This window comes from Leptonotus elevatus, chromosome 1 (genome assembly GCF_054856555.1).
Source record: "Leptonotus elevatus isolate MCC_2025b chromosome 1, RoL_Lele_1.0, whole genome shotgun sequence".
Lineage (NCBI taxonomy): Eukaryota > Metazoa > Chordata > Actinopteri > Syngnathiformes > Syngnathidae > Leptonotus > Leptonotus elevatus.
Window position 1 is genome coordinate 29402020 of NC_141239.1, and position 15570 is coordinate 29417589.

The following is a 15570-nucleotide window of genomic DNA, read 5'->3' on the forward strand; positions in this document are numbered from 1 at the left end:
AATGTACCGACTGAAATGATGAAAACGTAAATAAACCTAAAAATATAAACGCAAGATATATTGAATAAATAATAGAATAGATTGAATAAATGATAAATACACACATTCTTAAAGTATCTTGCTTTCATATTCTTAGGTTTATTCATGTTTTTACAATTTTAGTCTATACATTTTCTTATTTTAATGACATCTTTATTAATTTATTTCCAATGTTTTACCGAATTTTCTTTCATATAACTTTATTGAACAATTGTAAACGGACAATTTCCAGCAAATCATGTAGTGTGACGTCATCTGTAGACGCCCCGATACAATCTGGCAGCCCGATCACATCTGCTACCGACACAGGCACGGTTATTTACTCAAGTTAACAGTAACAGTAGCACAATATAAGTATTACAGAATTATGGAAGCGTGTACCCGCCGGTTAAAAAAAAAATAGGAGAAGTAAAAATAAAAAAAATTAATGTGCCCGCGACCCCAATGAGGATGAACGATTTAGATAATGAATAGACATGATATGACTTATTTAATGATATAAATAAAAGCGTTTATTATGTTAAATTAATTGCTTGTTTACTGTATTAACATTTGGAACCCCAACGAACGGAGGCCGTTCATGGGACAGTGAACGCACCAGGTTTTTCCAGCGCGTCTTTGTGACGTAATGTCAAGTGGTTTTTACTTCGTCCCTCCTTCGTTTGCGTGTGGCTTAGCTAAGAGCTAACAGTCTTCACTCGTTCTTCTTCTTTGTCATACTTTCTTCAGACAACCGGCGATTAAACGAACTGCAAATAAAGACCAGACGAAGGTTATTTCCTGTTCCCATCGGCGACGTGTCTCTCCCGGAGCGGAGAAAAGTGTGGTACGTAACAGGCGCCTTAGCTCACCTGCCAGCTAGTTGCTAAATGCTTGTTAGCTTGGCCTGTACAGTTGTCCAGGCCCGTGGCGACGTTCGCCACTACAGTTTCTGTTCTAAATATATGCTACGGGTAGTTAATGAACACATTTTCACCCTTTCTAACCAAATTGTACAAAACGACGTCTACGAATGCCTATGCGCACGTGCTTCAATCGTTTTCTTAAACTACTTAATTAAGGAAATAATCGATTGATAAAACGAGATGTTAATAAGGGCCCAAGAGTCACAATTGTATCCGTAGCACACGTCAAACTGAATCTTGAGTGATTCAGTAAAAAACTTGTCTTCTACATGCATGATTTAACAACACACTTGCTTTTCTGTCTTTCAAATGTTAACGCAGTAAAAACATGTTGACTAATGTACAAATAAGCCTTTCCAGAAAATTTTCATTATGGCAACTGTAGAGGTGCAACAATTACTCGACTAATCGAGTACTAATTTATTGAGGATTGCAACGCCTTTTTCCTCCTCAGAGCCGCCATGTATAATGGCATCGGCCTGACCACTCCCCGGGGTAGTGGCACCAATGGCTACGTCCAGCGCAACCTGTCCACGCTGCGAGCCAAGCGGCCCCGCGATGACCGTGGTGGCGAGCGCGATGAGAAAGACCGCGAGCGGCTGGAGAGTCAACTCAACCGGCAGCCCAATGCCGAAATCCTGGAGCACCAGAGGAAACGGCAGCTGGAACTGGAGTGCGCCAAGTTCCAGGACATGATGGAGGAGCAGGGGTAAGGTGGCAAACTGATCATGACGTCTATGATAGTCTACGCCGCTTTTTATTAGTACTGCTTTGTGTAATGACTTTTTAAAATCTTGCTAGTCTCCCTCCATTAATATAAAAGAGGTACAAATAACGATAGGAGTAACACTCTATTTATTGCAAATAGAGATAAATATGATGAGCAAAGATTGGACTATTGAAGTATTGCAGGCTGCAGAGATATTGCACAGTGTCAACATTCAAGTGAGCAGGATTACAGAAGAAAAATATTAGTGTGGTTGACAGATGGCGATGTCATTCGTTCAGGAGTCTGATGGAAACTCATACGACGTTGAAATATTGAACTTATTTGGGCAATGTTTTTTGAAATGGCCACACAAATGCCCACTTTACCCACAATCGCAAATTTTCAGTGAAGAAACATTCCGTTGAATTCTGAGACTTACCTAATTTTACACATCCTTCATATTCCTCGGTTATTCAAACAATTCCAATTTAAAGTATTAATCTTATTCATGAAATGCAGGTAAGTATTTTTCACATTCCACCAATTACCTTTTTTTCAACATTACACATTTTCTAAGACAAAATGCCCATATTAATTAAACTTTTTATGGAGTCACATTATCATTCCGTGTTTATAGACCAATTGTTGTTTTTTCCACAGTCCATTTTCCATCTGTTTTGCTCTTTGAGGACATTTGTGGAACCATTATTCACATTCCCTAAATTCCCACCTTTTGCGCTATTCTATATTTTCTTAGGCAAAATTATTGTTTCAAAACCCAATTCTTCCACAATTCTCAACCGATTTCAAACCCTTCCAATTTTAAATTTTCAGCTCATTGTGGAGATTTGCTTTCCTTTCTAAGGTTGCTATTTTCAACTATGAACAATTGTTGTTAGAAATAGTAAAAAAGCACAGGACAAAGTCAAAATCATCATCCATTGCCCTGGATTTTGCCATTCCTATGATATCAGCACTATATTATAAATCAGTATTTTGATATATTTTTTTCCATTTCTCACATTCTGCTTTTAATTAATTTTGACGACCTTTTAATCTTCTGCATTCACATGCAATTTCTGCAGCTGTTGAACGTTTTAGTTATTATGTCGTTGATTTTACCCTGAAGTGATGTGATCAACAAAACAAAGTTTGTTCCAGGAGCATCCGTGCTGCTTTTTATTTATTTATCTTTTTACACCGCTGTCTGCTTGTCACCTCAGATACTCGGCAGAGGAGATCGAGGAGAAGGTGAACAGCTTCCGAATGATGCTGCAGGAAAAACATCAGCCGCCTCTTCCCGCCGCTGGTGACAAAGCCAGGTAAGACAACAACTAATGATTTTCCTGGCTCAAATTGTGGAATATGTGTTGCTATTCTTATCATTCGCACGTGACGCACCCAATGCTGGATCAAACAAACACTTTGTTCATGAATATTGACATATTTTGGGTGATTCAACAATTTAACAATGTGCTCACATTATTTTTGATCAGTCTTCATCCACAAATCAATCAAAGTCCTCATCTTCTGTATCCGAATTGAACAGTTGAGCAATTTCTCCATTAAATTTGCCAGGTTCCCCCTTGTCATTATCGGAGTCAGTCTCGCTGCCGTGCAGCTGTTCAGCAATGATGCTGGCTTTCGCAAAAGCTCGAACAACAGTGCACGCTAACACGTTTGCCCAGGCGTCCACAATTCATTCACATACAGTGGCGTACTCGCCCGATGCTGCCTCCCAGTTTGGTGAAAGTGTGTTCGCCTTCTCTCATCCAGCGCACAAACGCTGCTCTGAACTTAAATTTGAATGCCCAGTTTACGTCAATGTCCAGCGGTTGGAGACTTGGAGTTCCTTAGTTAATCCTCCCGGAATGATGACAAACTCCGAGTTTGTTTTCTTGCTTCCTCCACCAATGTGGAATTCTCTATAGTTGATAGGTGCAAAGTTATTCGGAACCTGCATTATGTGGAATCAAAAATGTCAAATTCTGCATTACTGATGTCTCTGACCTAGATTATTTAACAAAAGTACTTTATTTGTTGTGTGAATTATTCGGATTTTATTGACCTGAGTGTTTTTGGTCCGCTCAGTATAACAGAAACGCACGCCCTGGCGGCGGCCAACCAGCAGAAGAACGATCGGCTCCGAGCCGCCTTCGGCATCTCCAGCGACTATGTGGACGGCTCGTCCTTCCATGCCGACCGCAAGGAGAAGGAGAAGGAGAAGCGCGAGCAGGAGCGTTTGGAACGGGAAAAGCAGCAGCAGAAATACACGTGAGTACACAGTTTTAAATTTTTTCAGGAGTAGCATGAAGCTAGATTACTTCCTGTCTCAGGACGAACAGGAGGTAATTACCCGAGTGAATGGTGGTTTATTTACCGTAGAAGAAAATATCGACCATTATGACAATTAGGGGTGCAACGAAATGAACATTTTGGGCCGAAACGATAAAATAAAATAATAATAATAAAAAACCAATATTTAATATCACTCAGATTCCCCGTTAGCTACAGTCATTCCACTCCATTTTCAACACATATTACTACCGTAATGATCGAGAAATAAATGAGATGAATGAATGAGAATAACCACAAGCATACAGTAAGCACACAGTGCAGTGTCATGTCATTGCGTTTGTTATTCTATGATAAATAAAGTTGTCGTTAGCTCACAGACACAGTGCTTTTCTGCACATTGTTGGACGTGATAATTTGGAGATGAAGCTTTACTTTTGTCAACTTTTTCGAGTGTCGTCACCCGTCAACCTCAATTGATTTGGGTCGCTGCTGATAACGCAGCTCTCGTCTCGGTCATGTGAAATAAATTCATTTATCATGTAAAGGAACCGGGCGCCGTGTTTCTTATTCAACGGGGGCTTTATTTGCATTTAAGCAGCAAACAATCTGCTACGACACTTCAGTTGCAGAATAAGAAGTTCGATCGCTGTAAGCTAGCGCGTAGCTGCTACACGCACACACTTGCCTTGTGTTGTCTTCTGCGTCCTCTTCTCTCGCTGGCGAACACACCATACGGAGATCACGATACTGCTTTCCGCTAAAACCTTGTGCCGTATTCCTCGCTGCTGATTTGAGATAGCATCGACCGGGTTAGCCTCAAGACGCTAGCTTTCAGCTACTGCTCATGAATTAACGCTTACCCCGGCGTTTAATTCATACATACGCTTGCTTGCAGCTGTTTTTTTTTGCTTGCGTTACCACAACATCCTATTTCGGCAATATTTTCCGGCCCAAATTTTATTTCAGCCAAAAATTTCGGTGGCCGAATATTCGGTGCATCACTAACGACAATGGTGGTCCCTATTCATGCAAGTTGTCCAGAACTAATCCCTCCAAACATTACTCCGGCTGCTCATTCTTAATAAAAAAAAAAATTCATTCTTTTCTTTTCTCCCCCAAAAATTTATGCTCCTCAAAATGCCTCTCAACACCCCCTAGCACAATTGCATGCTAGTGTCAAGTTCTTTTTCCTCTGTCATACCTTGTTGATTTTGGTTTAATTTCAACTTGTCTCTATCATTCTGTACTCATGCCATTGTGTGCAAAAATTTACAATAATTTAGAAAATCAGATCTGTATAAGTGTGTGGTCGTCCGCAGGCTGGTTGAGGATTCGGATGAGTCGGATTCCCCACCAAAGAAACGCAGTCGCAAGAAGAAAAAGAAGAACAAGAAGAGAGCCGGGTAAGCTAAGCTCAAATAGAATAAACATGTTTGCGGAGATGAGCAAAAAGAACAGAAAACCGTAACGTGGACTCCGGGTCACTACTTTTGTTGCAGAGCACGGAGCACCGATTCCCAACCATAGTGCTAAGGGAAATTAAACAATTTCACTTAATTAGGCCGACATTAATTTACTACAAACAACAATGTTCCTCTCACTAGGAAGTGACAGAAAGAACAATTAAATACTCATGGGCGGCATGAATTATTTATTTCCCCACACTCTTTATCAACGTTTACCATACACTCGTGAACTTTTCCCTTAATCTTAAAATATGGAATACCACCAACACCATGCATCGGCGTTGTGCCGATATCAGCCTTTTTTCAAGGTATCGGGTACATATGAAGGCTGCTAGTGTTATCACTATCGGATATTTTTAGAATCGATTAATCTATCGATTAATCAACTAAAAGGGTTCATTAAAATGTTGTATTAAAGTGTATTACAAAAGCATTTTCCCCTGATTACTGTTTATCAACCAGTGATTGGTGGTAATTTTGTACGCTTTTATTCGTATAATGATGAAAAAAAAGAGGATATTGTTGTTGTACTATGTTACCGGTTCAGTCATTGTTTTCCAAAGTAAAAACAGATGTTTCCAAATGTTTTATTTTTATTAAACAAAGAAGATAATTAGTCTTCTTGCATGAATGACTACAGATATCAGTGAACAATTACTGTTGATATGCTGAAATCAGAGGACTTGGACAATTTTAAATAAATAAATGGCTCCAAACGATTACTCGATTATTAAAATAGTTGTCAATTAATTTGATAATGGATTACTTGTCGATTAATCGATTAATTTTGACAGCTCTAAAGGCTAGGCTGCCGAAACCAGACACTGATACTTAAAGGGTAGATGAACAGGAAGCCAGACTCTTGCTCCACCCTTCACTCAAATTATAAATTGACGCTCAAAGGGGGTGTTGCCTGGAGGACCGTTGGGTTGGGCGTTGTGTGGCGATGATTGACAGCAGCAGTGAAAACTACAATCTAAATGTCTATACTATGAAAGGCAATGCGAAATAAACTAACCAAATGCTATGCTAATAAAATAACTAACCTGAACCGGTGGATTGCAGAGCGACTACCATCACACTTCACAGGTGACATAACAACTGACTTCTCGTGTAATGAGGACAAACAGCCAAATTGTGTTTATATAAGATGGTGCCAAACACACAGTTTTTTACCCTAAATTCAAGCTTTCAACAAACATGCACTAAAATGCCTGTGCTCACAATTGTGTCTTTGTGTGAATTGAAGTTTTATGTCATAATAGTGGTAGTGGTACTTGGCCTAAAGCCCATTGGAGGCTATCTATAAATATTTTTAGGCTCTAAAACGCCATTTCTGTGTCAGTAAGCAGATGAAACCTCATGAGTTGAAAATGCCATTTCAATAAGTTGTCGCCGCCGTATCATCTTGCAGCTCACAGAGTCCCTCTCCACCTCCTCGCCGAGAGAAAAAATCAAAGAAAAAGAAGAAGAAACGGTATTTGACTTTGGTTCACTGTTTCATGTCCAACTTGACCGGCCGCAGCTGTTGACTTCTAATTTATTTTTCAGCGAGTCCTCAGTGGAGGAGGAAGACGACAGGTAGGACTTGACTCTTGAAGTATTTGCATTCTGTACTCCAGTTTAAGTACAAATACTGTATTTGTGTACAAGTAGTAGTACTGTTTCAACTCCTTTACCCAAGTAAAGTTACAAAAGTACAGATAAAGAGTACAAAGGAGAGTACAAAAAAGTTTTTAAATGTTGGAATTTGTTGGGAAATTTTGGAAAAACAAATGCAGTAAAAGTATTTGTACTTGGTTACTTCCCACCAGTGTTGCCTGGTGGAGCAGCAGCAACAGGTGAAATGAAACCAAACGACAGTACAGTATATTTGTTCTCTTCTCAGTTCCTCGGACGAGAAGCAGAAGAAGGCGTCAAAGAACAAAAAGAAGCGCGCCAGTAAAAGTCCCGCAAAGACACAGACAGCGCCACAACGGAGCGTCTCGTCCAATTCATCCCGCAGGTGTGACATTTGACCTTTAATTTGTTAGATTTTATTCGTTGTCCATTTTATTAACTTATCCTTTTTTTTTTTCTGGGATATTAACAGTCGCTCGCCTGCACCTTTGCGATCGCGTCAGAGCAAGGTACAAGAAGTCGACAATGGACGAAGGCCGAGATCTCCGGACAGGAGACGAGGCCGTGACGAGCAAAGCCCACGACGTCGAGGAGGTGATGAGGTAAGGTGCACTCTAACTTGAGTATTTGTGATCTCTGGTTCACGAGTGCACCAACGTACGAGGTTGGGAGGTTTACATACAGCCAGCTAAAGAAAAGCTACCCCAAAAAAAAAAATCTGGCGAAAGTGCTCCAACTCTGTCAGATGGGGCCGGTGTGCGTCTGCTGCTGCTGTTGTACTTAAGGCGGAAGCCCGTGTGTGACGTGCGTCACGTTAAATCCTGTCCTGTGATTAAATGGATCTCCAAGATTCTGTAGCAGAGGTGGGCAATCTTGGTCCTGGAGGTTTTGGAGGTTTCTCACTTCCAACACAAGCTGATTCCAATCAACAGGATCGTTATCAGGCTTATGCAGAGCTTGCTGATGAGCTGATCATATATCAGCTGTGTTGGAGAAGAGCAACATGGAAAACCTGCAGGACTCTTGATGCCCACCTCTGCTTTATAGCCTCGTTTCCACCGACGGGATCTATCCTACTCTACCCTACCCTACTCTGCTCTGCTCTACTTGGCTCTACACCAAAAAGCAGTGCGTCTCCACTGCCACGGCCACCACCCAGCAGCCCCTCCTCATCTTGCCAATGACGTCATGCTAAAGCGACAGCAGCTAGCATGCACGGCACACACACACAGACGAAAAAATTATGGAGAGCGTGGATGTTTTTTTGTACCTGGTGCTTGGTTTGTGGCTATTTCAGCCAGAAGACATCAAATGAATACAGTGTTCCCTCGTTTTTCGCCAGTGTTGCGTTGCGTTCCAAAAACTACCCGCGATAATGGAAATCCGCGTTAATTTTATTTTATATGTATTTTGTCATTTATTATACATGTTTTTTTATTTTGGTATGATTTTTAATTTATTATGAATGCTTTTCATTCATCATATACTGTATGTTCTTTTTTCATTTACAGTAATTTTTTCCATTAAATTTATTTTATTTTATTATACAGCACAGTATATTTTTTTGTTTTTTTGTTCGTACTGTATTTTTTTCATTTATTATATATGTTTTAAGTAACACCTCATCACACACTTTATACATGCACTTTTCTTGATAGGCTCACCTCTGTACCTCTTATTTAAATACAGTAGGCCTTTGTAGATTTTAAAATAATAATAAAACCAGATTTTAATTAAATTAATAAGAATAGTAATTTAAAAAAACACAACAAAATAGCTGTTAGAAATGACACTCTTAATTTTAATGAAATCCATTTTGACCGGGAGGCTGAGGAGCGCATTGCTGCCTGGTGGCCCGCGCCTGCCCGTGTCGGTCTATTCGTCTGGCGGTCTCGGCACGACAAGCTGGTCGGCAGTCGATCCGCGACACGTAAACCCATTTTGACCGGGACCGCATCGCCGCGGTGCCCCCAAAACTCCACTCGAGCGCTCGTGGCCGACGCGGGCCTGCGTGAACCGTGGGGCGTATGGCTGACGGCGCGCTGAGCTTTCTGACTCCGCGTGCATACACTGTAAAAAAACAAACGAGGGAACGCTGTATTGCAGAAAGCAGAAGACTGCATTCAATAATGTTTAAAAGGCTTGCAGCTCATCAAAAGTCCAAGCATTAATCTGTTTCGAGGCCATTGTTGTCCTCTCTTCATCATTAACTCATTCACTCTCAGCCATTTTCACTGAAGCAATTCCCCTTTGCTCACGGCTGTTTTACTGGATTTTGATTGATTTTGCAAGGCCCACAGAATATTGTGTTCTATTCCTATAAAAATATGGAACCGACCAAAAGAAAGATTAGTCCCTTGTTTCATCGGGGGGGGGGGGGGGGGGGTACATTTCTCTCTGTTTCTGTTTTGCAGCAATTAGCATTAGAATATAGCTAAGTTTCATCATTATTCACAAATCTTTATAGAACTGTGGGTAAATAAAAAAATTAAAAAATCAACATTGATCTGTTTTGCTCTGCTGCTACCCTGCTGGCCATTTTTGTAATAATTACTATTTCCTCAACCGTTCTCTGCAGTTGAGAGGCTTCATTAAAGCCTTCTGTATGCTCTAGCATAAAAAAAGTATAAATACGTCTTTGGGACACTTAAAACATTAAAAATTGAACGTATTTATACGTTTTTGGGGGCAAATGAATTAATGGCAGCTGTTTTCCCGGGGTGGTGGTTTGCGCAGTTGCACATTGATGACAACATGTCTCGAACCAGTCATTGGCCTGATTGATAAATAAATGCTGCTTTATCACTGCCGCGGTGCCACGAAAGGGAGGTTTGCATCGTATTAAGTATTTTGGCGCCTGAGGTTTCAGGTTCTGTTGTTAACACGGGTTAGCTATGACACTCCAGTGGGAGAAGTGCGAGACGAGGCAGTTTTTGATAGAAAAACAGCGCACCAAATAAAGCAATTCCTAAACGACTCGTCGCCCATTAATATGAATTGTCGACGATTTCGATCGTCAACGTTGTTGTGCCTAGTCGACTAATCTTGGCAGCCCTATTAGTATTAATGCAAATAAAACAAATTTGAAGTTGTTTAGCAGTCAGCTATCATTTCACTGCTTTTTACCGTTTTAAGTTTTTGCCATGGTATCATTTCACTACCGGTATTGAGGTATTTAATGCAGGTTATAGTATCAAAGTCAACATTTTGACAACATTACTGCATCATCTGTACTTCAAATAACTGTAACCAAGGTGGGGAACGGACACTGTGAGGCCTAGCAGGTGGTTATTAGTCAATTTACAGGTACGATGATAAGGAAGGTAAAACCCGTCCCCTCCCACCCCCAACTAGTAAACTCTCAATAGTCACTACACATGCCCACTGACTTCCTGTTCTGTCTGTCTGCCACTAGAAAGAGAAAGAGAGGACAGTGGCCTCCCTTCCCAGGAGGAGACGAGACTCCTCTTCCCCGTCCTCGCCTCCAAAGGCCGACAGAAAGAAAGAGATTGAGAGGAGCAAAGAGCGACCCAGCGAAAGACGGCGTTCACGCAGTAAAGAGATGGACAAAAGAAAGAGGGACAATGAGGAGGACACCCGGAGGAGCTCCAGGAGCAAAGAAACGGGCAAACAGAGAGGTAGAAGATCAAAAAGTCCAGAAAGTGACAAAGGACGGGGAAGGCGTTCAGGGAGCAGAGAACAGCGAGACAAAGCAAAGCCGTGTCCTCCTCAGAAGGTGAGACGTGACTCCTCTTCTCCTTCACCTCCCAAAATGGAAGCCAGGACTGGTCGAAGCAGAAAAGCCGAACGAGAGGAAGAGCGGAACGCCGGGAAGCGGGACACAAGAACCCGACACGACTCTTCTTCGCCTTCAGCTCCCAGAGCGGACGCCAGGACTGCTCGCAACAGAGGAGCCGAACGAGAGGAAGACAAGAACACAGGGAAGCGGGACACAAGGACCAGACATGACTCCTCTTCTCCTTCACCTCCCAGAGTGGACTCCAGGATCGCTCGTAGCAGAGGTATGGAACCGGCGGAGAGGAACGCCGGCAAGCGGGACACAAGAACCAGACATGAATCCCCTTCACCTTCACCTCCCAAAATGGACGCCAAGACTGGTCGCGGCAGAAGAGCGCAACCAGAGGAGGAGAAGAATGCCGCGAAGCGAGACACAAGGACCAGGCACGACTCCTCGCCCCCGTTGCCATCTCCTGAGAGGAGGAACAGAGGAGACATGATTCAGACATCCAAGAGTAAGGAGGCCGCAAAGAGAGCGGACGTCACTTCTCGTCGTCCTTCTTCTCGTTCTCCACCCTTCAACGGACGCCAAGACAAAAGCCGAGAAGATGGAGGGAGGAAGTTAGACGAGGCAAAGCGAATTCAGCAGAAACCTGACACCAGGACCAGAAGTCCTCCAAAGCAGCAGGCGCAGGAACAAAAAGAGTGCAGCAATGACAGTGACTCGTCCTCGTCCTCCTCGTCTTCGTCTTCGTCCTCCTCTTCATCCTCATCGTCAGAAGACGAAGACCAACCCCAGATGAGAGAAAAGACAAACTTGTCTTCCATCGGAGCAGCTGTTCAAAGGTTCGTCACCAACGGACGCGCTGACAGCTCACAAGAAGCCCGAAGACCCCCCGAGCGGATGGAAGACAACAAGGAGCGACCCACTCAAAGAGCCCTTGCGGACCCCCCTTCAGGCAAAAACCAGCAGGACCGCCATAGTCCGCGGGAGAAGCCGACCAGGAGGTCCCGCTCTCCACCGGCCCACCGTGCCACCCCACCCAAGCAGTACCAGGACCCTTTGCCCCGCACCAGGAGAAGCAGTCCTCCTCCAGCCCGCCTCAGGGACCAGGAGTGGGACCGGGATCGAGGATGGGAAAGGAACGCCAGACGTAGCAGGTCCAGGAGCCCCAGGAGACGGAGCCCGCTAATCAGGTAAGAAGTTAAACACAAGCTGGTGGATATTTGGAATCATTCATATATTACTACTCCCCAAATAGGGATTTGTACAGTGGACCGAGAGAGTCCAGCCACTAAAAATCACTTTGTAGTGAACAGGGAGTAACTGCATTTGAATCTTTGACGAATATCAGCCTCGGCCATTTTGAAGAATCATATGGCCGATAATGGATCCATTTAAAACATGTTAGCTTCAGGGAACTGATTATTTAAAATTTCAGAGATGCTGCTGATCCTGGGAACTCTCTGCACCTTCTGTTCTTGTTTGTTTGAAATTAACTAAGATAAGTACAAAAATTATACTTAATTTTGGAATACAGTACTAGAGCTATTTACTTGTTTATGTTTTTATTTAACTTTTGAAACCATGCTACTGCCCCTTGGAGATCCCGGAACTTTTTGTTAGGTTTGTTACGTGCCACCAATCGGGGAGGAGCACCAACACACGCACACAATCCACCACTCAACAAAAAAGAAAAACAGATTTTTAAAACAAAGATGTCCATTGAATAAGATTTTTTTTCAACGCCACTATTTTATGAGCCCTAAAAGTTGTTCAATAAATATACGCTTTAAAAAAAAATCGGTTCATCAGGAAATTTAACTCATGGTTAAGTTAAAATCAGGAGGAAGTTGAAATAATTGGGAAGTTGAATTAAACAGGAAATAGAAATTATTATGGCATTGAATTTGTCTGGAAATTGAAATCGTTAGGACATTTTCCACAATAGAAAAGTTTACCGCAAGAGAAGTTGCAAACATCGGGAAGTTGACGACAATAAGTTTTGCTTATCCAGAAACAAAGTTTAAATCAGTTGAAATCATTAGCGAGTGTTGATTGAAGGCCATATCTTGCACCCCTGCAGAAAACCACAATGTCATTCTTGATGATTGCATGACCAAATGTCCGTTTGTCCCCTAGGGGCCGCCACCCACCTTCGCCGCTCCACAGAAGACGGAACAGTCGCTCGCCATCTCCGCCGCGAAGGAGACGGAGCAGTCGCTCGCCAATCAGGAGGCGGATGAGTCGCTCGCCGTCACCGTTGCGGAAGAGGCCATCCAGTCGGTCTCCTTTGCCTCTGCTGAGGAGGAGGACCAGTCGCTCGCCAGTCAGGAGGCTGACCAGTCGCTCGCCAGTCAGGAGGCTGGCCAGTCGCTCGCCAGTCAGGAGGCTGGCCAGTCGCTCGCCAGCCAGGAGGCTGGCCAGTCGCTCGCCAGCCAGGAGGCAGACCAGTCGCTCGCCAGCCAGGAGGCAGACCAGTCGCTCGCCAGCCAGGAGGCAGACCAGTCGCTCGCCAGCCAGGAGGCAGACCAGTCGCTCGCCAGCCAGGAGGCAGACCAGTCGCTCGCCAGCCAGGAGGCAGACCAGTCGCTCGCCAGCCAGGAGGCAGACCAGTCGCTCGCCAGCCAGGAGGCAGACCAGTCGCTCGCCAGCCAGGAGGCTGACCAGTCGCTCGCCCATGAGGAAGCGAACCAGTTGCTCACCACAGACCAGTCTGTTGCCCGTGAGAAAGCGGATCAGTCGCTCACCATCGCCATCAGCGAGGAGGCGTCTCAGTCGCTCGCCATTACCCCCAAGAGGGCGAGGGCCGACCAGTCGTTCGCCAAAAAAGACCAGTCACTCTGCGTCCTCAGAAGGTGCCAGGAAGCAAGAGGGCGAAGCAGACAAGCCTCGAGGCAGGCAGGAGCAACGAGCGCCACCGGAGAAAAACGCTCGCAAGTCCAGCGGGTCCTCGTCTTCGTCTTCTTCCTCCAGCTCCTCGTCTTCCTCCTCCTCCTCCTCATCATCGTCTTCACCTTCGCTGCCGCCAAACAAGAAAGACGCAAATCCTCCGGAGCAGGAGAAGAAAAACCAGCATGAAGATGAAAGGCGTGAGCACAGGATGCCAAAAAGCAGGTCCGACTCGTCGCTATCTCGCGTGGTTGCCGTTGCAGCGCCGGCCACGCGAGGCTCCGACGGCCTATCGGAGCACAATGGGTCATCGAGAGCCATGAGCAGGAAGTCTCCTCCGCCCGTGGCCCGTCCGCCGCCCCGGCAGGAAGTGGCCACCGAACACGGCGTCAACGGCAAGGAATTGAACAAGAAAGCAAGCCAAAGTAGTAGCTCTTCATCTTCTTCATCCTCATCCTCCTCCTCTTCTTCTTCCTCCTCCTCCTCCTCGTCATCCTCCTCTTCAGACAGTTCCGACTCGGAGGCACAGCCAGGAAAAGAGTACGTATTAAACCGGAAGTGTGTTCACACTTGATCTGGATGCCTCATTGATGTCTTTTTTTTTTTTTTTGTAACAGGAAAGCTAAAGCTCAGCGTTCCCAATCCTCATCCTCAGACACTGAAAAAGACAAGGACAAGAGGTGAGAAGTAGTTAAAATCAGTGCAAAGTTAAAATCGTCACGTTTACATAAAAGTAAAGCCAAGGGAGGTAAAAATCTTCAGATAAAAAAGTTGTAATCTAGAATTTTAAAGCATTAAAGCATTTGTAAGTTGAAATCATCAATAACTTAAAATCATAAAGTTAAAATTGTCTGGAAATGTAATTCTTTAGGAACTCCAAGACATGAAAATCATTGGCAAATTCAAAGCAGGAAGTTGAAATCATCGGGATGTTAAAATTTCAAAGTTAAAGCTAAAGAAGTTTAAATCATGGAGAACTCAAAATATAAATGTAAAGGGGAGGTTAAAATCTTCAGGTGTTAAAATTATCCGAAAAAATATTAACCAGGTTAAGTAAAAGTTGTGATGTTGACGTTTGTCTTGTTTGTTTTTCCGACAGTGGCGTTCGCCCTCGCAGGGTTCCGGCCGACTCCTTGCGAGATTCTCGCTCGCTGAGCTATTCTCCTCCCCGACACATGCGAGGAGCTCCCACCAAGTCAAGGGGTCGACCTCGTTGATCCCCTCTGCTGACCCGCCTTGTGAACTTTGACCTTAAACAAGCTCCTCCTCCTGACAGCAGGAAGTGAAGCAACCGGAGCAGAGACACACCTGCTGACAACACTTCCTCTTGTGACAGCTCACCACCAGTGTGGATGCGTCATGTGGTTGTCATGTGACTTCTGGTGTTCTGTGTCCTCGCTCAATTTCCTATGTGTCGCACCATGTGGTTTTGTTTTGCTATGGTTGATGATAATAAAGTAAATTGTACATTTTATTGCTGTGCTCTTGATTGTTAACACATTTTTGGTGGTTCTTGAGGATTTGAAAATTAATCAACTTCTTTAGTTCCTTTTTTTGCGCTGATGGACATCAGCGTGAAATGAGCGCATCAGTCCAATGATAAAACTAAATGTGTAGTTTTTTTAGATAATAGAACAGAAATGTTGGTTAATCACTGAGCCAAATTTTACTGTTAAGAGAACAAACCAGTCACTTTCATTTCCTCAAAACTGATCTCACAAATTGTCAAATAGATGAAACAGTTTTTTTTGTGGCGGGTGTAAAGCAATAAACAATTGTACTTGTATATAAATACCAAGTAGATAAAAGCCCTTTGGTTCTAGTATTGTTAGCGAGTGTTACGGCATATAAATGTAAATAAAATGTTTCAACTCCTGACGTTGCTCTCGTGCCTCTTCCGCT

At 43.6% G+C, this 15570-nt stretch overlaps 1 protein-coding gene across 1 annotated transcript; it reads left to right on the top strand.

Annotated features, from left to right (window-relative positions):
- Positions 1–674: 674 nt before the first annotated feature.
- On the top strand, positions 675–15546 carry srrm2 (serine/arginine repetitive matrix 2). The gene is made up of 13 exons (XM_086090241.1): positions 675–865; positions 1399–1653; positions 2877–2975; positions 3745–3927; positions 5271–5354; positions 6832–6894; positions 6969–6998; positions 7306–7422; positions 7510–7639; positions 10453–11972; positions 12919–14208; positions 14286–14348; positions 14768–15546. The coding sequence occupies exons 2-13, from the start codon at positions 1406–1408 to the stop codon at positions 14883–14885; spliced, it is 3945 nt and encodes a 1314-aa protein (XP_085946367.1). The 5' UTR covers positions 675–865; positions 1399–1405; the 3' UTR covers positions 14886–15546.
- Positions 15547–15570: the final 24 nt, after the last annotated feature.